Source organism: Eumetopias jubatus, unplaced genomic scaffold, assembly GCF_037043125.1.
Source record: "Eumetopias jubatus isolate StellerSeaLion01/CBP00866 unplaced genomic scaffold, mEumJub1_p1.0 scaffold_14, whole genome shotgun sequence".
Lineage (NCBI taxonomy): Eukaryota > Metazoa > Chordata > Mammalia > Carnivora > Otariidae > Eumetopias > Eumetopias jubatus.
The window spans coordinates 58,116,740-58,139,816 of NW_028274820.1; the positions used below are offsets into that span (position 1 = coordinate 58,116,740).

General features: G+C 42.6%; 1 protein-coding gene across 7 annotated transcripts in view; it reads right to left on the bottom strand.

Annotated features, from left to right (window-relative positions):
• The window catches only part of OSBPL3 (oxysterol binding protein like 3), a 170,253-nt gene that overhangs the window by 67,348 nt on the left and 79,828 nt on the right, over positions 1–23,077 (bottom strand). For 6 of the 7 annotated variants that reach the window (XM_028119279.2, XM_028119275.2, XM_028119274.2 and 3 more), the window contains exon 2: positions 18,029–18,267. In XM_028119279.2, coding sequence (XP_027975080.1) covers positions 18,029–18,124 — 96 coding nt within the window. In that variant the 5' untranslated portion in view covers positions 18,125–18,267. Of the gene's footprint in view, positions 1–18,028; positions 18,268–23,077 lie in introns of those variants that run through there. The other variant, XM_028119278.2, reaches the window with a different exon arrangement.

Consider the following 23,077-nt stretch of genomic DNA (forward strand, 5'->3'; position numbering starts at 1 on the left):
CCCCCTCTAGCTTTTTTGAGACATTATTGGCATATAACTATATAAGTTTAAGGTATACAATGTGATGATTTGATACCCCTCCATTCTGCACACCTCCCTGCCATCACTACCACTTTTTTGTGTGTGTGGTGATAACACTTAAGATCTACTTTCTTAACAACCTTGCAAGAATATAATATGGCATATAGTCACCATGCTGTACATTAGATCCCCCAGAACTTACTTTTCTTATAGCTGGGAGTTCGTATAATTTGACTAGCATTTCACCATTCCCACCCGTTCCCACCCCCAGGAGACACCAATTCTACTCTCTCTTTCCTTGAGTTCAGCTTTTTTAGATTCTGCATATAAGTAACAACATACAGTATTTGTCTTTCTCTGATTTATTTCACTTAGCCCAATGCTCTCAATGTCTATCCATGTTGTTGCAAAAGGCAGGATTTCCTTTTTTCTGTGGCTGAATGATATTCCCCTCTGTGTGTATCACATTCTCTTTACCCATTCATCCATTGATGGACACTTAGGTTGTTTCCTTGTCTTGGCTACTGTGAATAAAGTTGCAATGAATGTGGGGTGCAAATATCTCTCCAAGAGACAAATGTGTCCTTTTGGCCAAGATTTTATGTTGACTAACTTGCTCTTCTATCTCCAGACTACAGGCGAAGGTTACAAGTAGAGGCCAGAGGAATTGGGAGATGGACAGCAAGTCTGGACTAGCACCAGGGAGCAGAAGCAGTTTGATTCAAGCCCCGGGAAACAGTCTCAAGGAAGGGCATGGAACCACAGGGGTCGTGGGTGCTCTGGCTCAGTTTCTGTGTTGTCAAGTCCAATACATGGGAAACACGTGGCAACAAGAACACCTCTCTACTTTAGCCACTGAACTCTTTATGTGACAATCCTGACAGACCTGCCTTATGTCCGATTGCACTTTACTGTTAATATGGTTAAAAGTACATTCCAGACTTTTGAAATGCGGTAGTAGTATCCCAAGATCTGGAGTTGTAAAAGGGAATTCTTCAATGGAAAAAAGCAAAGCTTATATTTAGCTCTTAAATTGGAGGACTTTTTCAGAAAGGCAACAATGTCAAATGAGATTTCTTTACAGCACCATCAATTATTCAGAGTCACTTAATTATACCCAGACAATACATGGAGAATGCATACTATTAAGTGATGAGAAGCCACACGCATAGGCAGTCATGACCTCTGTAAACATGTATTTCAGCTTAGAAAGCCATTCCGCAAAATTTAACATGTCCTGTCACAATTTTAATGAATTCTTAAGGTCAAGTTAAAAATTCCACCTCCTCCAGGAAGGCTTCTTCAAAGGAAAGTACTATTTCATCCTAGAAACTCCATCAGCACTCCATCTTACATTTCCAGTGGTTTACCACTTATTATGATATTATATATGAGATTTTATCACCCTACTAGACAACAAACTCCTTGAGAGTGTAAAGTGTCTAGTTCACTTCTGATTTCTTCACAATGCTTAACCTGCTGTCCTGTGAATACTATACATCTGATTGGCTAACAAATAAACTTGGTCTTAGAATAAGACTGCAAACAGATTTATGTTCTTGGAATATTATAAATCAGCATGCATTTGAAATGTGCCCCGTGTCTTTGGGCCAAATGACTATTTACAAGTTAAATACAGCACATTCATATTTGTGAAAGAGGGTATATATGTGTATTATCATTGTTAAATGGAAATCTATGGCTCAAAGTCTTTTGGAAAGTACTCTAAGGGGATCAAGTCCTTTCGATTTAAGATACCCAAACAGAAGGCAACATGCAGTGATAATACTAGACAATCATGCGTGTCTGCTCAATAAATTCAATTGTGCAGAATGCAAATGCCAAGAGGGATTAGATGTTAATTGCATACTTCACAAAACTGAAAAAAAAATGGAATGAGATCACATCTGTAGTTTAAAGAAAAACAAGAATTAAATTTCAAAAATGTTTCAAGGATTCATGTTGGAACTAGATCTCTCCTGAATTCTTCAGACACAATACATTCCTTCCAATGAGCCAACGTGGAGGGCTCACTTGTTGGCATTTAAAGGAAATAAGCCAGAAAGGGTTTGCATTTATGCCAAACAAAATATCGTCTTTTTTCCTCACTTTATTTTCTACCTGGGCTCAGAACTTAGAACTCTTACCAGGTTGGAAAAGCCAGATTTGAAGTATTTAAGAAAGTGAAGACTCTGCTTGACTGAGGAAGAAATCTCTGCAGCCAACTCCTTTTCTGGGCTTGCCATCCAAATCCTCCCCTTCCAACTTCCCTGTCTGTCACTGTCCTTGAGTCACTTGGCTGAAACCTGAGAGCCAGCGTTCTCTGCGGGGGCAGTACTCTCCCTCCAGGGCTGCGAAACGGTGGGGGTACTTTTAGTTGTCACGGTTCCTGCGATCTAACGGCTGGGATCCAGGGATGGTAAATGTCCCACAATGCCTCCATCTTAGACAATGAAAAGTCCCACTTCCCATGAGACTTTCCAAAGTTCCAATGGATTTTTTTGTAGGTGAAACCTGTTTATAATTTCTTGAGCACAGAATTTGACTCTTTCACATCCATACCAAAGTATTTCTGCATGGTTTTTATACACTTTGAATTCTTGGTATTGCGACTCTTGGATAACTGAGGGAAGGCTATATTTCCTTCTGTTTGGGACTTTAACAAGCATCACCCGCCATTCTGGAGAATCGTGTCTCTGAAGGCCGTGTCACTTGTGGTATTTGAGTTATTAGCACAACAAACCCATGTGGGTCTGCATTAGTAGCTGTCACATTTTACATATAGGTCTATCTGACCACATCATTATATCTTCTGGTATAATCATATGTGATTATATATATATATATATATTAAAACTCACTTTCTTTGAGTTTTCCTTTATATTACAGCAAAGCATTATGGTGATATTTTCAAAATTATTATTCACTATAAATTATTAATGAATTTCATTTGAGGAGAGTAAAGGGGTCATTAAAATATTGGTCACAATAAAGGGATATTGTTTTGGTAGGATTAAGAACCACTGCTGTACCTGACACAAATTCTATGAGAAGAAATGTTGTCTTCATGGTGTAGTGAAATCACTTTGGAACTGTGAGGGCTTAATTAATTAATTAATTTCTCATAAGTAAGTACTGTTGGTTTCATCCTCAAGATGTTTATCTTCTATGTCACTTCCTCTCTGTTCCCCAGCCACTATCTTGACCCAAGCTCTCATCCAACCTGGTTTCCCAAGACTCTCCACTTCCATAATCATTTATGGGGTCCTGTTATGCCTTACCCTCCATGCAGTATACAAATGAATATAATGTAATACTTGTCTGCATTTCCACTTCTCTAGTTTATTTATATTGTTCAAGCCTCCCAGAATCTTCTCTTAATCTTTTCCACCCACACAAACGCTTCAAAATTTTAGTTCAGTTTCTGAAATTTTCCTAAATTATCCAAACCACATCAATTGTGTATTCCTGTAAATATAGCAGTACTACTGTCGGGGCACCTGGGTGGCTCACTTGGTGAAGCATCTGCCTTTGGCTTGGGTCATGATCCCAGGGTCCCGGGATCAAGCCCTGCATTGGGCTTCCTGCTCAGCGGGGAGTCTGCTTCTCCCTCTCCCTCTGCTCGTGCGCTTGCTCTTTCTGTCTCTCTCTTAAATAAAATCTTAAAAAAATATATAGTAGTATTACTGTCCATTATCAAATAACTTAGTGTTTAATTAATTCATGAATTTTTCCCACTTTTAACCCCAGGACTTTGGTCTTTTCTCCCCAAAACAGTTGTAGGGATCATCTTTTCAACTTGCTTAGAACCCCAGCAATGAACTATACATACATATATATATTTATTTTTATATTTGCTATATATATGATATATATGCTATATGCTAGATATAGATATAAATATCAAATAAAAGAATTTTCCCAGGTCTATTAACTGTTGGGATTTCAACCCAAGAAAATGGATTAAGGTCTCAAACCCAATAAATGGTGCTAGGTAGATGGTTAACAAGGACGTATTAAGTCGTATCCACGCTTCTATACAGTCTGCCATTTAAAACACAAAAGGGTAGTGCCTCCGGAAATACTATCCAAGGGGGCCTACTGAAAGAGCCTACAAATACAACAATATAAACAATAATAACATAAAATAATTGGAGAACAGTTTCTAGCTCCATGAAAGCAGGAATCTTTTCTGCCTTGCTCATTACTTAATAGGGCACAGTAGGTATGAATAAATATGTTGAACAAATGAATGAAACACAATAACTAAATTTATTAAGCACGCACTAACGGCCAGGTAGTGTGCTAAACACTGTACTTACAACATGGCACTTAATCCTTGCACCATCCTGTGAGGTTGGATTAGTATCCTTATTTTTGGAATGTGGAAACTTCTGGAAATTTTTGGAATGAGGACAAGAGCATTAGATAACTTCCCCAATGCCATTAAGCTACCAAGAAGTAAAGCCACCTGACTTGGGAACCTGCATTTTTATTCATTCTGCTACATAGTATAATATAATGCATATTCTGCTATAATTTAAATATATAAATTCTGATGATAAACCAGAGAAAATGCCAAGCCGTGGCCGAGATCCTGAAGCAGTTCGAAGGAGTTAGGGAACACTGCCCTACGGGTAGAGACACGCAAGGTCGAGGGTCCTGCTCAGAGCTACCATGATGCCTATCCTGGAGTCCCACTGAACTAGGGCAGGGAGTCGGCCTGTGCATTTTAACCCTGCCAATTCTTTGCTCATTTGCTTTTTTATATTTGGAATGTCTGCCCCATCTACTTCTCCACCTGTGAATTCTCATTTGCCCCAAACCTTCCCCTTGGGGCACAAATTCTCTCCCTCATCAGCACTTCCACAAGCCTCATTCAAACGAGTCTCTCTCTGAGTCAGAACGTGGTTCCGTGAGGCCAGGGTCCTCTACGTAGTCATCTCACTACTGCGGACTTAGGGGCCCTGAATAAAATACTCACTGAACGAACTACTCTGAGGAGCAAGGGGGTATGTGAAAAGGGCCCAACAGAGTCCTCTGGGTGAAGAATTTTAATCATGTGTGCTGGAACGGGGTGAACTGGTCCTCAGGACAGAAAAAAACAAAGATGCCACCTTCTCTTGGCTCAAGGGACCAGGGGTCCCGAAATAGCTGTTTGTGTTCCATACACCTGGTGACCAGGGAGCAGGACATGCACCTCGAGCCAAATGTTCTAAGATACAGTACAGGGTGGACTTGCCCCCCGGGAAGATCAAGGCCCTGCTGACTTAGCGCAACACGGCTGGCCGCGCTGATATGCTGCCTGAGGCTGTCAGGCTGAAAGCTCACCACCAAGATAAGATGGAGAGAGAAATGTGACAGCGTCTGGGGAAAGCGGCTTCTTAAGGTCTTTGCTTCAGCTTTAACTGAACACAGTCTGGCACTGTCGTCCGGCATTAAATTCAGTCTGTTCTACTGAATGTCAAAAGAGGGCCAAATATAGAAAGCTGCTTTATGGTTGGAAAGGCAACTAAGCATTTATCCGTGCTCATGAGCTGGCACAGTTCATTTCCATATTGCTGAGTGCACGAGTTGAAAGCGTCCCCCCCACCCCAGCACAGCTGTTTCCACAGTGAACGTCTCCTCTGCAACTTTCAAATGCTGGATTCTCAGCGCTGTCCCCTGCAGTGATGTCAGAAATAGAAAAGGACTTGCATTCTTCCTGCAGCTGAAGAGTGCTGTGATTGCCTCTATCTGGCATGAATGTGGAGTGGGTTGCTCTGATTATTTATTTAATCTGCTTCTCAGGTTTTTAAAATTCACAAGGCAATAATACCTAGCATTAAATCACATGGAGCATAATTTAACATGACTTTAATGACTTTAAAGGCATTTCTGATTTTTAAGATTTTATTTACTTGAGAGCGAGAGAGCATGGTGGGGAGGGGGGAGGGCAGAGGGACAAGCAGACCCCCCTGCTGAGCATGGGGCCCAATGTAGGGCTGGATCCCAGACCCCTGGGATCATGACCTGGGCCAAAGGCAGACGCTTAACTGACTGAGCCACCCAGGCACCCCAGCATTTCTGATTTTCTAAAGCCTCAGAATCATCCATATCATCTTTTATGATTATAATATGAACATATGGAAATACTTGTCAATAGATTTCCAGTTAATATGATGACAGCTTTAACTGATGCCATACCAATTCTGTACTTACATTTCATCACTGAGAGCTGTTAATTGTTACACCAAACCTATAAATGCCACCATGCTCGGGCCATGCCACCCATTAGAGGGGTGGGGGCGGGGTGGTTACAGCTGCTACCATGGTAGTGACAACAGCAATAGAAGTAACAACCAGTACTTCTTGACGATCTTCTATGTGCCGCCAGTGACTGTGTAATGAAGGTATACGTAGTCTGCCCAACATCACCCGCTATGAAGTGGTGGGGCCCATCTGTGGGCTACACACCACACACAGAACCTCTCTGCTCAAAATCACCTACAAGTATACTAGAGTGTCCCCAAGGCTGCCTGCTGCCCTGCCAGACCGGCTCCTCACCCCCAGCCCTGCTCTCTTCCCCAGGCACAATCAGTCTGCCTGGTAGCACATTCCTGCACATAACAGGCACACGTGTTAGCCAGTGATGACGGGATAACTCTGAGCACGCAAGGGACTCAAGAGTCTCTTCTGGGCTTATTTATTTTTCAGGGTACAGAAGTAATGATTTGTTTGCCCTCGTAGAGTCATGGAGTAGTTCTTTTAAACCTCAGAGTTTGAAAGAGAATGTGAAGTCATCTACCCAGCTCTTTCATTTTAGAGATGAGGGATCTAAGATAAACGATTTGTGTAGGACCACAAAAAGGAGTGAAGGACTTCTGAGGGCCAGGACCAATCTTTCGACTCCAACCTAGTGCCCTTCCCACTACCCCTTTCTAAGAATTCCCTCACTGTCACAGTGGCAGACAGCCTCATCGAAGAGCCCCTGGGCTCACTCCTCACACAGGGGCAGGTGCATGTGATGCCAGGGAAATTCTCCCATACAGACTCCTCTGTGAACGGAACTCAGCCAGAGGCACAAAGTGGGGGAGACTCTCTTGTGCTCTTTGTTGTATACCTTCCAGCACCATTTTAATATTTTATCTTTACTACCTTTTCATTAAAAAAAAAAAAAAAATCATACTGTAGGGATGCCTGGGTGGCTCAGTTGGTTAAGCGTCTGCTTTCGGCTCAGGTCATAATCCCAGGGTTCTGGGATTGAGTCCCAAGTCGGGCTCCCTGCTCAGCCAGGAGCCTGCTTCTCCCTCTGCCTGCCGCTCCCCCTGCTTGTGCTCTCTCTCTCTCTGACAAATAAATAAATAAAATCTTAAAAAAAAATCATACTGTCTTTGGCATCATAGAGCTCTGCCCTTTGGTGTCTAGCCTGGAGAGAATCGCAGACTCTCTGCATTCAGTCATCACACTTTTGGCTCCAATTACGGGGCACACAACTCCTGAAGAAAACCCACTTTGTTGCTGGATGGCGCAAGCTGGTAACAGTGTTCTCTCTGACAAGTGTGCTCAAAACTTTTTTTTTTTTTTTCAGAGTTAATTGAAATTTGCAATCAAAGGAGAGACACATTCCGGCTAACTAACACGCACATAATTTAGAATCACAGGAGTAGGTACCCGAATAGACTCTTCCGGCCTCTGATCCAAATCATCTGCGATTTCTTCCTCAGTCTGTGTAAGAATAGCTGGTTCTCATAATGAGAACCTAGTGACAGGATAAGATCCTGGAGAGCCTTCTGAATCAAAGAAGGAATGATTTAGGTGCTAAATAAGTTAGACTCTGGTTCATAGCTGACCTTCTATTTAATAAGGCAGTCTCTACTCAAAGGTCTGAAGCTTAGCACTAGGTGCTAGAGATGGAAAGATGGAAAACCAAGGTCTGGCTTCCAAGAAGTTAGCATATATTAAAAATCAAGAGATACCACAAGGCTGAAGACTTGGAAATGCTGAAAGAAACATGCTACCGGAGTTCTCAAGCACAACCACATGAGCTAGACCCACCTCAGGAAGAGGGCTTGAGCTGGGACTCAAAGGAATATGGACACAGGGTGAGAATGAGGGTTTCTGAAGCTGCCTTGATAGCTGGGTGGCTTAACACAAAAGCAATTTATTCTTTCACAGTTCTGGAGCCCCAGGTCCAAAATCAAGGTGTCAGCAGAACCACACTGGCTCTGGAGGCTCTAAGGGAGAAAGTGTTTGTATCAGCTAAAGTTGCTATAACAAAATACCACAGACTTGGTAGAGGCTGGGAAGTCTGAGATCAAGGTGCTGCTAGATTTGGTTCCTGTAAGAACCTCCTTCCTGGCCTGTAGACAGCTGCCTACTTACCATGCACTCCCATGGCCCTTCTCCTGTGGGTAAGAGTGAGCACTCGTGTCTTTCCTCTTCATAGAAGGGTACTAATCCCACCAGGAAGGCACCACCCCTCACGACCTCATCTCAACCTAATTACCTCCTGAAGGCCTGCCTCTGAATACCATCAGGAGGGTCAGGACTTCAGCATATGAATGGGGTGGGGGTGGGGGGACATAAGCATTCAGTCCACGAGAGCATTACTTGCCTCTTCCAGTTTCTGGTGGCTACCTGCATCGTTGGCTTGTAGCCACATCACTCCAATCTCTGCCTCTATCTTCACATCCATGTCTATAGTGTCCTCTGTGTGCTTCTTACGAGAACATTGATCCCTGAATTTAGGGCCAACCTGGATAACCCAGGATGATCTCCTCATCTCAAGATCCTTAAATTAATCACATCTGCAAAGATCCTCTTTCCAAATAAGGTAACATTCACAAGTTCAAGGATTAGGCTGTGGACGTATCATTTGGGAGGTGGGGACACCATCCAGCCCACTAACTCGGCAAAAGGAACCACTAAGCCAGAGATGTGCCAGGGATGTGCCCACTCTGGCATGGGACAGAGAGAAGGTGAATTTAGTTGTGATGCGGTCTTGTGTACAGATGCGAAGGGAGACACAACTGCTCTTGACGGTAGGGCCGGCATGTAGAGGGCTTGGGAAGGATGTCAGATTATTCTAGAGAAGATTTCTGTTTTGCTACTGTCCTCTTATACTGTCATTTCTAGGCCTTCAGCATTTTAATATCATCATATCACTGAAGTAGATTCAGACTCTCCCCTCCTTAGGAAAGAACTGTTGAGTCAGTTCAGTTAGTATTTGCATGGATAGGTTCTAGACAAAATTCCAGTAACTGCATAGCCAGTAAGCTGTGCTCTCAACAAAAGCTTTGGGGTCACTGTTCTGCTTTTGTGTATCCGGCGCTATGGCCGATACCAACCACAGAAAAATAAATTGAATTTCTTAAGGCACCCCATGTAGTCTCTATCAAAGTAGTATTTCTTTTTTTTTAAAGGTATTATTTATTTATTAGAGAGACAGAGAGAGCACAAGCGGGGGGGGGGGAGTGGCAGAGGGAGAGGAAGAAGCAGGCTCCCCCCTAATCAGGGAGCCCAATGCAGGGCTTGATCCCAGGACTCTAGGATCATGACCTGAGCCGAAGGCAGACGCTTAACCGACTGAGCCACTCAGGTGCCCCCCAAAGTATTTCTAAAACCCACCAGAATATAGTTGCTGTGCTTGTCATCCTGCAATTGCACAACAGCATAAACAGTTCAGCAACTTTCAGAAGTGTTGTTCAATTTCTCCTGCTCCTTACAGCGTGGAATGTAGCTGACAGTTTATCATTTGTGACATGGACAGTAACAAAAAAGCCCCAACAACTCAAATAGGTCATTTTAGCTGAAGTCTTCACCTCTTCTATCAAACGTTTGTTTATTTTTTCTTTCCAAGACTTACAGTGGGAATACATTGAGAATTGAGCCTTGTATCTTTGCCCTTCCTACTTTCAGTATATCAGGTCCAGTGTGACTTGCTTAGGTATGACCAAAAGGTAGGCAATAAGAATAAATAAAAGTCCCAGAAAGTGAGAATCTGGAAAACTAACACAGAAACATAAAATTAATTATTTTTCTCTGTTGGGTCCACCAAAAAAACAGAAACAAAACAAAACAGCAGCTCCAGAGAGACCTAAGGGATCCTAAGACCGCTTCTGCATTATTCTTGTCCCTGCATGCACAGAGGTGTTAGCTGAAGGAGGTTTGTTTCAATAACAATCTTTTGTACATAAGGCACATGGGACTTGAATGAACTTCTAAAGCAGCTTTCTAGTACCTAACGAAATCCAGTGTTCCCCAAATAGATGGTTGCCTGGTCTCCTACCACTTAGAATCTGTGTGACTCAGAACAAGTCAGTTAATATCTCTTTCCCATATTTTCTTTCAAAGTGTAGAAAATAATACAGACCTAGATGGGTTGTTTTGAGACTCCAAGGGGTAGTATGAAAGGATACTATGAGCTTTAAAAATGCTAACGGATACTTGTTAATTTCTAGTGTCCCTCGGTAACGCTTCCTTTCAGACCAGCCCAGACAGAAGAAGCCCAGCCATGTGACTGCACTGTGCCACCCAGCTGGTAGCCGAAATGAGGTAGTGGGGAAACGGTCACCAGGTGGTATTGCGTGAGGGCTCTTGGGACTCCTGCTTATGGAGGGTGAATGGTTTATGTATCCAACACTTATGCAGCACCTACTGCATGCAGCCTTTCTTCTAATTTGCACAGCCTTATAAGAAACCAAGGCAAAGAAGAGTTAAGTAACTTGTGCAAGGTCAAACTGTTTATAAATAGTCCACGGTTTAAACTCAGGCCATCCAACTACCAAGGGAGTTCATGCTTGTCACCTGTCATCTTTTGTAACCATCACAGAATAACTGATACAATCACTACATTCTCAAGTCTCTCCTCCTTGACTGGTTGGTCTTCCTTGTGGTATTTATACAGCTTATACTTAAAAAAGGCAGATGTTAAATCTCAGAGTCTCTAAAGATATGATTATGTAAAAGAAATAAGTAGGACTAAGCATGTTCAATACCTGAGGACTAAGCATGTTCAATAAACACCTGAGCATTATAGCTTTAATTCACATTTCACTCCTTGGCATAGTCTCTCCCATTCAGCCTCATGTCTTGTGGGTTCTGGCACCAAACCCAGACAGCCTGGGCTCCCTAAAGAACAGCATAATCTAATAGACTGCATAAATAAACCCTCATCAGGTGACCCTGGGAGAGCTCAAACACCATCTCAGGTTAGCCAAGGGGCAGGAGGGTGACAAGAGCAAATTGCCTAATTGTATGGAGACTTACCTAGCAATGGATCTCTCCATTTCAATCCCCTACACTCAAGAGTGAAACGCTTGCCAATTATTTTAAAAGGATTCACTTTCTGATTTCTAACTTATTATACAGCAAATACTAACAACATATTAGGAAAGAAAGGAAGCGTGCTCTCTTTACAAAGCAGTTTCCCCAACAGGGTCAATTTCTTAATTGTAGCGGCTGTTCAGCTGTCCTGTCCTCGGGAGCTTCACATATCCCTGTCCAGGGTCTTTTAACGATAGCTTCTTAATAGATATTGGCTAAAGAATTAAAACTTGAGCATTCAGGACTGTTTCAATAAGGACAAAACTTATTCCTCTTTATCTAACTCAGTCTGGCTTCCGAAATGTGTTACTTTGAAAGTTCTAGGAAAGAAATGTAAGGGGGCAGTGGGAAGAAGGCGAGAGGAAATTACTCATATTTTACAAGTTCAGAAATAGCAATTCTCTCTCCCACTTAGTTATCCCTTAACCTACTTAATATATCCACAGAGCTTTGTGAATAGTCATCTTTCAACCTAGCAACTGCATGCTTATTCATTCATTAATACACTTACCTAATGTCTACCATGTGCTAGCCTAGGTACTTCATATTTATTATTTCACTTAGTTCTCCAAGTAAGCACAATGATCCCAATTTCACAGGTGAAGAACTGAGACTCAGAGATTTTATGTAACGTGGCAAGGTTGCCCAGCTAGCAAAAAGCAGAGCCTGTGTGAATACAGGTCAGTTGCAACAAGACGCCTTTATGTCTGTTCCATACTTTTTGACAGTGTTTGTTCAGGGACCACGGGTATAGAAAGCAGTTAGGAATATCATCATTTGCCAGATGAGACTCAATGGAGAGGCCTTTGTTGATTTTTGAAGATCCTCACAATACATCACTGGAATGAGGGAGCTCAGGAATTTGTGGGCATTTTGTTGCCATTCCCCATGTCCACCTGGCCATACATTCTAAGGGGCCCTAATGGATACCTGCTGTTGGCATTCAGTAAATTTAGTCCACTAATTTGCATCTGCCATGTGCAAAGCCCTGTGCTAGGTGCTGTGAGGACTAAAAAAATGTGTAAATAGAAACCCAGGACTCTGAGAACTATACAGTCTTTCAACCAATGAATTAATCAAAAGAGGGTTATCCACATGAGCAGAGAAAAGGGTAGTGTTCAGCAGGGCATTAGCCAAGCTCAAGGTTCCCAAATGGAACATGTAAAGGCCTATATCAAAACCTGTCTCGGGCCTGGTAGAATTGGGGTGCCCTCTTTCTCTGCTCCTCTTCTCTCTATGAGAATGAGCTCTAACCAGGCTTTCACACCTACCTCTCCCACTAGACAATGCCAGCAATGACCTCCACAACCAATGGTCATTCCCAGGCTTCAATTTATTTGACTTATCAGCTTTGTTCATTAAAAGTAAATGAATTAAAGTGTTGCAGTTCAACACAGATTTGCATGTACCTTGGAAATGATTTGCAGTGAGCATATATTATTTTTATAAAAGTTACTTTTAAAATACTACAGTGATAAATGAAGATTCTTTTCCAGAAAAATCACAAAATTCAAAAGGACAGAACAGTTTCATATGGATCATTCCAGCTGAAAGGGTAGCTGAACCAAAGCCTGAGAGGGGGAAGAACACTAAAGCAAAGATGGACCTAGCACACTACAAACATTAGGGCATGAGTAAGACGGTCAGAAGGGACCGGCAGCCTGTTCCTGGCTGGTCCCATTAACTGGGGATTTCCTCAGGGAGAACAGATGCCTATCCTACAGATAAAGGCACTATATCTGAAGGATGTTCTGCTCTTCTTCAAAGAGATCCATTTCATTCGCTGACTGTCAGGGTTCTTGAAACAAGACCATGATTTTCAGTTCTGGCTCTGTAACTGGCCTGAGTTCAAAGGAAGCTCATCTGTAATTGTTAAAGAGTTTCTTAAATTTACAGAGGATCTTTCTCCAAAGAGTTTCAACATCTTTTAGCCAATAAAAACATTCCATTTTCTCTCAAAACAACCCTGGAAAGGAAACAGGAGGTGAGTTTTGTCTCCATGTCATGGATCAAGAACTGAGGCAAACTTCACTTGCCTAAAGTCCCTCAGTAACATAATATAAAGACTATAGCAGAGATGGCTTGATTTCAACCCTCTAATATCACTAAGGGATGACAAATACAGCACCTGTGCTGCCATGCACCCTGCCTATGCCCATGAGCCATAGCAGCAAACATGGCACTCTTTCTCACAGTAGTCAACTCAACTGCAGAATCCTTCTCAACACAAGGCTCTAAGCAGCTACTACCAATAGATAGGTGCTGGCATGGGAAGAGAAAAAACACTCACACCCTTGAGAGGACAAGGCCTGGCAGAACAGAAAAGGGTAAGGAGTCATCAACTCGTTTCACCTGTTTTAGGTATGGATTATGCCAGATATTGAAGATACCAACTACAGCCCAAATATTAAATATTCTATCACATTCTTCTCTAAAAGCATTTTGGGGGCACGTGGGTGGCTCAGTCAGTTAAGCGTCCTACTCTTGATTTTGGCTCACATCATGATCTCAAGGTTGTGAGATCAAGCCCATGTGCTCGGCTCTGCACTGGGCATGAAGCCTGCTTAAGATTCTCTCTCTCTCTCTCTCCTCTGTCATGGCCCATGCATGCTCTCTCTAAATAAATAAATAAATAAATAAATAAATAAATAAAAGCATTTTGTTAATGTGTATAAAGGAAGGCACTTTTTATTTTAAAAGTATACATTCAGGGGTGCCTGGGTGGCTCAGTCAGTTAAGCATCTGCCTTCGGCTCAGGTCATTATCTCAGGGTCCTGGGATCGAGTCCCGCATCGGGCTCCCTGCTCAGCGGAGAGCCTGCTTCTCCCTCTCCCTCTGCCTGCCACTCCTTCTACTTGTGCTCTCTATTTCTCTGTCAAATAAATAAATAAAATCTTAAAAAAAGTATATATTCATATATGCATTTTATACTTTGTGGGCCTTTGTACAATACTAACAAGTACTGGGTAGATACATGTATAATGCCTGCAGAATTTTCTAGGGGCAAAAAGCAAAACTATTCTCTATGAGCATTTATATATTTTCCATAAATAAGAATGAAGTTCAAATTAATGTTAATTATAATAACAAAAATGAATATTAATATTAACTCAGGACCTATTATGAGTCTGACCCTGGATTAGATGCTTCAGTTTTCATCCTCACAATAATCCTATGTGAAAAGAACTATTATTATTTCAATTTTACTGATGAGAAAACAGAGGCTTACGTTTAAGAGTTCAAGGTCAGAGAACCAATAAATGGGTGGAACCAAGGCTGGAGAGTTCAAGTTCTAAGCACTAATGCACACATTCCTCCCAAAATTATCTTGATAAGATTATATTTGCAGGTTGTTTCCATACTGACAACATGATATTTAATATATTTAAATTTCAAAAGCCCTAGTATTTAAACTAAAAGATGACAGAACCCTTCTTGGGTATTCATGGTCCTGAATCGTAAACTCTGTCTTAGGTCAGAAGTAAAAACAAAGATACCAATCACAATTCTTGATCATTCTGTCCTTCAAGGAAGCAAGCTCTTCTAACAAGACTATAGATAGGGAAAATCTCTACATAAATGCATAGCTCCTTGTGATTTCATGAGGGGAGGCTCTGGGATAGGAAGGGACAAGCTCAAATTCAGTTCAAGAAGCAAGGACAAGGGCAAGTCAGTGCAAAGAACTGAAAGAAAGCTAGTGTGGCTGGAGTACACAGACTCTCAATGTCACTTAGTGATGCTGCAGGAGAATTTAAGTAAGACGACTTAAGATGACCGAGTCTTTCAGCCAAAACTGTATTAAAAGTTTGTGCATTCAGTGCCCCTCTCTTATAACCACCCCAGCTCCAAAACAGCAAAAATACACAAAGTTACAAACATGTAGGGGCTTGTGTGTGTGTGTGTGTGTGTGTGATTAAAAAAAAAATTAAATATCTCCATGGATCAGACACAAAATAGAAATGCAAAAGAAACTGTAGACAGAAGTGTCCAGGAGTCCTACTTCTGTGGGCTATTGGGGCTAAAAATGTCCACAGGAAAAGGCTAGGACCTGAGCTAGCCTCACGGCTGGAAATAAGCAAATGCTGAGGGGGAGCTCCACACAATGAAAGGGGGCTTTAAAACTTGCCTTATCCAGGGAGGTGGCAGAAGGCAGACACAGCCTCACAACCAGACTTGGGCCAAGTGTGCTGACCTGGTGGTGGATCTTGGATGTTCTATCACTGACGTGGAACAGAAGCCCCCAAGAGCAAATATAACCCTTGACTCTGAGTTGGGGTCCTCGGAGGTAAGCAGCAGATAGTAGCAAATCCCTAGATGGGGCAGGGTGAGTGCAAGGAAAGAACATGGGGAAACAAACTCAAGATGATACTCTAAAGCAAAATCCCAAAGCACAGAAGAAAAACCAGCATTAAAGAGGGTCCAATACAGTCAACATCAGGCCTATCCACCCCCTGCCCCCACCATGAAATGAAAAAAACAGCCTAATAGTGACTTTAAACTGGAGCTTTAAAAACGAGTAGGTTGTTGCACAGATTATCTTTATCAGGTAGAGTTCAACATTCCTCACATTGAATTTCTTATTCTATAAATCTTGACATTTTAAGTGTTGAACTTGTATTTTCCAAAGAAGTGACTGGAAACACAGCATCACTCTCTTTAGCATCTGCAAGACCATGGGGTACGGCTCCGTTCCCTCAGAGCCATGAAGGTTGAACTTCCAAGGTTCCTGTACCTCCCCAGCACCTTTAGAGAATGAAAGACAATCTTGGGACAGCTTGTGATGGCAGAACGGACACAGCTTGCCAAGATGGACGATATGGATGGAAAACCTAAGCCATTCCTGCAACAGAATACCTCTCTTTGACAAAAGGATGGGAAAGTGGGCAGAGTAAGAAAATGGTCCCTGAAATTAAACATGGCCTTTATAACTAGATTCAGTCTAGGATTGGAATAAAGTTATTAAATTCTCCACCTGCTCTGCCACAGAAGTGTTTATGTTTACAAAGCTACATTACATGTCCCTTAAAGAGGGAGAGCCTAAATATAAAAGATGACCATTTGATGAATGAATAGCTGAATGGTCAACCATTCTAAGTGAGAAAAAAAATGGAGGCATCACACACATTCCTTTCACTTTTCATGACAAGCTCAAAAGCAGCTCTGTGAAAACCAAATTAATCAATTCAAATAACATACCAAAAGAGTTTCTATAGTATTCAGTTGTAGAATGTCACACCACTGCTCCAATTCCTATGGTGTTATAAGCACTGGCAGTTTAAATGAATCATGTTCCTTCTCTTTATCCAAGAAGTACATAGCAAGAGATGCTACTAGGTACAAAGGGTGAGGGAAAGCTCACACATTCAGGCTCTAATCCCAACCAGAATCTCGACTTAGGGAGAGAAACACCCCCGTGGAAAGCTGACAAGCAGGGTGAGTGTATAGCCACCCTTCTGAAGCCAGGACTCCACAAAGGGGCCACAATGCATTAAGCCAAGGACTAGTTTTTAGTCGTTTTTTTTTTTTTAAAATCCCAGACAGAAGTGATTACAGTGCTAAAAATTTTTTTCTTCCTAACCCCTCACAGGAGCATCTTGCAGGGTGCCCCAAATGTCCAGGCTGGGGCAAAATCTGATCTGTCTAGAATCGTAGATTCTAATGACACGAAGCGGCCTTATGAAGGAACAAGCTCCCTGTCCCAGGCAATGTTCACACGGAGAGACACATTACGATGTGTCAGAAACGTGCAGACGTGCCTGAGGTGGGAGGTTGCTGGACTGTTGCTTCCAAATATGGAACCAAGGACTTGGGGCCAATTCTTGGGCCAGCGCTTCCGGTGAGGGGAAAAAAGCCGGCAGATGCTGAAAAGGCTCAGAGACCACTGTGGTCGGGAACCCACAGCTTCCTGACAGCCCACTCGCTACGTCACTGAATGTGAGAGAATAAGAATGATGAACATGCATTTACCACCACTGACCTAAAGCCAGCAAATTCTGCCAAGGGAGATGTATTAGAAAGAGAACCAAGAAACAACATATCATTACGGCTGGTGCTTAGATAGGAGTTAATTATCCAGGTCTTTGCTTCACTTCTTTCTTCTTCCTACTGAATTTCTTTTGCCCACTTCTCTGTGGCTTCGATTCCCTTATCCAGTGGAGAAAGCAAGCAGGGGAGACTCAAAGTCACCCACGTGGCAATCTGTGGGGGAAGCGGTCATAAAAGGCTTGGGAAGGGGAAGGAAGAGGAGGGCAGGAGGATATTAAACTTATTGGAACAGTGACTGTTCCTTTGTTTTGGGTAGTAGGGTACAAAGGAAAGTGTGGGCTCTGGAGTTGGACTGAGTTTTGACTTCTTGTTCTGCCACTTACTAGCGGTGTATCCTTGGGCGAAGAACTCAGTTGGTCTGACTTCAGCTTCCTCATGGAGAAAATAGGGATATTCCTATATGTGTTGGAAGACAGTTGCAAGGATCGGATAAAATAATGCAAAGAGCCAAATACAGTTCCTTCCCATCGGGCAAGCACCCAAGCTGCATTATGAAAAGCACCTAAAGTTTACTCTTCTCATACAATTAAGATATGGCTGAAAGCAAGCGCTCTTCCACTGAGAAACAGGAGGTCCCAAGTAAATGCACACATCTTAATCTGCCAATTTCTTAGTATAAATTTGCATCTTAAAATTTGCATTGGTTAAACTTTACCTGTCGACTTCCTTGCTTGGAGGAGCAGCTGCTTATGCTCCTTGAAGGTGAGACCAGTTTTTGGGACACCCCAAGGTTCTTCTCGTCACTCATCATGAGCAGTGGGTCACTTGGTCTCGATGCAGTCAAAATGCCATCAGAAGACAGTGGAGCTGAGAGTACGGAAGTCGCACACGGGCAGGTGGTTCAGTTCTTATCCAATACGTTTAAAGGCATTTTGGATGACCCAGAGGAAATCTCTAAAAGCAAAAGAAAAGGATTACAGAGAAGGTCAGAGGACTCAGACACCATCTGTAATTAGCCCTGTCTGCAAGTGGTTTGTCTACAGTACAGATTACAGAGCCATGATGCATAGTTACATCAGGAGCTGTGAAGGAAAAGATGCTTTACACCCATCTTTTCTTGGAAATTATGTATAGGTGGTTTTTCATGTAGCTTTGCAATATGCCAGAATTAAAAACAGTAGTAAGAAAATTTGAGTCCAGACACATATGAAATCAGTACTATAAAAAACCATCCCGAACCACAATGAGATACCACTTCACACCTGCTAAATGATAAGTATAATTTTTTTAAAAAAATGGAAAATAACAAGTATTGGAAGAAACTGGAATCCTCAGGCATTGCTGGTAGGAGTATTAAATGGTACAGCATAGTTAGAAAGAGTTTGGTAGTTTTTTTAAAAAGCTAAGCAGAATTATCATCTGATCCAGCAATTCCACTCCTAGGTACATAGCCCAAAGAACTGAAAACAGGTGTTCAAACAAAAACTTGTACAAGAAGGTTCATAGTAAAGCTACTGGCAGTAGCCAAAGGTAGGAACAACCCAGCGTCCATCAACTGATGAACAGACAGCATACACCGTCTGAATGTTTGTGTCCCCCTGAAATTCATGTGTTAAAAATCCTAACCCAATGTGATGGCAATAGGAGGTGCAGCCTCTGACAGGTACTTAGGTCCTGAGGGCAGAGCCCTTATGAATGGAATTAATTATAAAGAAGATGACCCAGAGCTCCCTAGCCTCTTCTGCCATGTGAGGATACAGTAAGTCTACAAGCCGAAGAGGGCCCTCTGCCCGTGCAGGCAGCCTCATTTTGGGCTCCCGGCCTCCAGAACTGTGAGGAATAAATTCCTGTCGCCTCTAAGCCACCCAGTCTGTGGCACTTTGTTATACCAGCCCAAATGGACTAAGACTGCATATCCATGCAATGGATTATTGTTTAGGAATTAAAAGGAATGAAACAGTGATACATGATACAACAGGGATGAACCTTGAAAACATTATGCTAAGTGAAAGCAGCCAGACAGAAAAGACCACATATGCATGTTTCTATTTATATGAAATAACCACAGTGGGCAAATCCATAGAGGCACAAGGCCAAGCAGTGTTTGCCAAGGGCTGGGGGAATTGGAAAATAGGGTATGGCTATGAGGTTTCCTTTTAGGGTGATTAATGTTCTAGAACTAGATAATGGTGATAGTTGTACAACACTGTGACTAAATGTCACTAAATTGTATGTGTGAAAATGGTTAAAAATTGATTTTATATTATATATATTATAGTATAATTTAAAAAAACTTTTTTGGAGGGATGGGGTGGAAGATTTGTTCTACCAAAGGTTTTGGAGACATCTTCCAAAAACACTATTACAAAGAGTGACAAAATTATGAAGGAAAACAGTTCCCACATCATCTACAGTATCCTAGTAATTGAAACAATTATCATCTTTGAGTCCACACTACCTACCGCCAGGTCCTATAGTAAGAGTTTCCCATACACATGATCTCACTTAATCGACAGTCTCTGATGGGAGGAGATTATCTCTCTTTTCCAGAGGAAACAATGGAGTCTCTGAGAAGTTAGGTAACTTGCCCAATCACGCAGCTGGCAAGAGACTGAATTCAGGCTAGATGCCAGGCCTTTAACCTGGTATTGGAAATGAGCACGCTTTAATAGCCGGGCCTGGTGATAACAGTTACTGCCCAACTCTGGGACCCAGCAGAACTGAGGAGCTGCCCAGAAAGACTCAGGAGGGAGCACATCGTAAGCCAGCTTTGCAGAGGCCCTGCCCCATTCCTTCAACCACTGCCTTCATCCACAGCCCTGAGTTAAGGGTGACTAACATGTTTGGTTTTGGCTTCACAAGGCCAGCCTTTTATTTGACACACTAAGTTCAAATAAACTCTGTAACTTTCCCAAACATGTTAACAACAATAAAAATATATATATATCCAATCTATTTGGTTCTTAGTGCTCACACAGTCTTAATTTTAAAAGAAGCATGTTATATAATTGTCCAGGACCCAGGTAGTTAGATATTATTTTAAACCTTTGGTTAATTATTAAGTACCCAATCTCCTATGCCTTTCATTAACACTTAGTTCTTTAAAAATGAGTATGCTAACGAGCACCGGACGCTATAATGGAAGTGTTGAATCACTACAGTGTACACCTGAAACTAATATTACACGGTATGTTAAGTAGAATTTAAATAAAAACAAAAAAATGAGTATGCTAAAGCCATCAACTAAAACCAGGACAACAAGAAATATCATGTCAGAAAATAAAATTAAGGTACATGTAGCTGGAGAACTCAATTCGCATGTTGCTTTCATAGAACCCCCCCAAATCTCTGTACGCATACATATTGGATCCAACAATAACTAAGACTAAAACCAAACCAACACCAGCCTCTTCACAAAGTTAGCTTCACTTATGGGGCGTGACTAATTGGACCCAAAGTTAGAAGTCAATGCAGTCGAGTTCAAAACTGCCAAGAAAGGCTGTATGGATATATTAATAGTCGGTTTAATAGCATGTTGGCTGTTGCCGCTGAAGAAAGAGAGGGAAAAGAAAACATGACGGGAACCCCAAAAGATGAACTGTGTGCGGGGGCAGCCGTTGCCACGACAACCGATTCCACAGTGGCTCGGGAATACCAACAAAGGGTTTGTGTGTGTGTGCGCACCAGTATTTTTGTCATGTTTTTTTAAAAGTGGAGGCTCTGACAGGGAGAGTGCGGGACAGCGGGTGGTCTGTAACATGTGCAGAAGGGGCAGAAAGGAATACTCGGGCAATAAAGAGTCAGCAATTCTGAAACTGCCAAATTAGAAACACAATAACCCTGTCCCAGAGGCAACTGATATAAAGGGTCACCTTTATCGCTTAGCTCTGCCAAAGTTCACCTTGGAGGAGTGAGCTACCAGAGCCAGGGCTAGGGGCAGGCCAAAACCCCATAATTTAAGTTGGTACTTTGAGGTAAGGCCTCTGCAAGTACCACAGTGCCTCTTCTTCTCCTCCAGGGAGAAGAAATGGTGTGACTCCAACCCCTCCCCGCCCCCCCGCCCCCCCGCCCCAACATCCATCCCTGAGTGAGTCTGGGATTATCACCTAGGGAAACAGATCTTGTTTCATCCCCCAGAACCTTCCAGCCTAGCCTCATCAGAAATTCAGTTAAAATCATTAGTTAAAATTCAGTCCACTTACGGCTTAAAGGGCAAAAGAGATCAAATTCTGGGAAAAGGAAATACTTAAAACAGAGTAGAATAGAGCACAAAGGCAACAGAGGCCTGAGACTAAGGTGTCCCAGGAATGAGGTGGTCATGTGGAATGAGGCACTTATTGTGTCAACCTAGGGGGCCCTAAGGGCTGGCCGGCGGGTCCTCAGAGGGAAGACCCTGACAGGAGTCCCAAGACAGAGGACCTCAACAAGGAGGAGTCACACAGAAGACTGGTGTCTCCTACTCCAACTAGCTGACTTCACAGTGCTGAGCTAGTAAAATGGGGAAGACAAAGCCCTTAGGCATGACAGATACTGGCCAGGGGCCAGGGCCGCTGATTCAGGGGTATGTGGATGATGATGAGGAGGGTACCTCTGAAAGAGCTGTGGTGCTTTCTCCTCTCCCAGTGGAGAGGTTTTCCATGGAAAACCTCTAACTCAAGGGGCTTGTATAAAATACAATATAATAGTTTCCCTGCTCAGACGCTGTGAACAACTTAAGGCCAATAATTCATTTCCCCCTTATTTTTTTTACTGAGACATAACTTCTGTAAAGTGAGTAAGTCTTAAGCACACAGACAGCTCTATGAAATTTTACATTTGCAAATAGTGAAATAATCACCACCCAGATCAAGAAACAGAACATTTGCCGCCTCCTCAGAAGGTTCCTCCATCCCTTGGCCATTGATTTGACAGGTGGGGGGGGTCAATCCTGCTGAATGCTGTGATAACTGCCCCAAGTAAACCTGTCTGGAGGTACCTGTCGTGCCCTATAGACAGACGGCTGGGACTTCCCAAACTCACAGGGACGGGCTGCATGACTGCTCTTGTGCCTTCTACCTAAGACAAGTGTTTGATGCATGACAGAAGTCAGTGCGGGACCCGCTTTCATTTCAACGAACCACCTGGTAGCCGAATCCAACAGGTATGAGAAGCTTAATGTAGTTAGGTCAATTAAAAAATGCCCTTCTTGGGGTGCCTGGGTGGCTCAGTTGTTAAGCGTCTGCCTTCGGCTCAGGTCATGATCCCAGGGTCCTAGGACCGAGCCCCGCATTGGGCTCGCTGCTGGGCGGGAAGCCTGCTTCTCCCTCTCCCACTCCCCCTGCTTGTGTTCCCTCTCTCGCTATGACTCTCTCTGTCAAATAAATAAATAAAATCTTTAAAAATAAAGAAATAAATTTTAAAAATGCCCTTCTTGTGCTTCGGAAATGAGCCAGGTCCTTTCTCACCATTGCTACTCACCTTGGAAGCTAATGGCCCAGGAGAAGATGGTGTTCTAACTAAAAGTCCAACGCATGAGACATGAGTGCATGGGGCTTCCATTAGGGAAAAGAGAACTCTGATTTCTACCAAGAATGGGGAAGAACAAATGATCAAGGCACTGCCAAGCATTTTGGCCACAAAGACTGATCTTAAGACTTATTTTGGCCATTTTCACTTAAAAAAAGAATACAGAGATGGGAAAAGATGCAAAGGAGATGTACAGACCAAGATGTATGTGACTCAGAAGGAGCCAGACCTGTTTGAATTTGGTGCTCCCTCATTACAA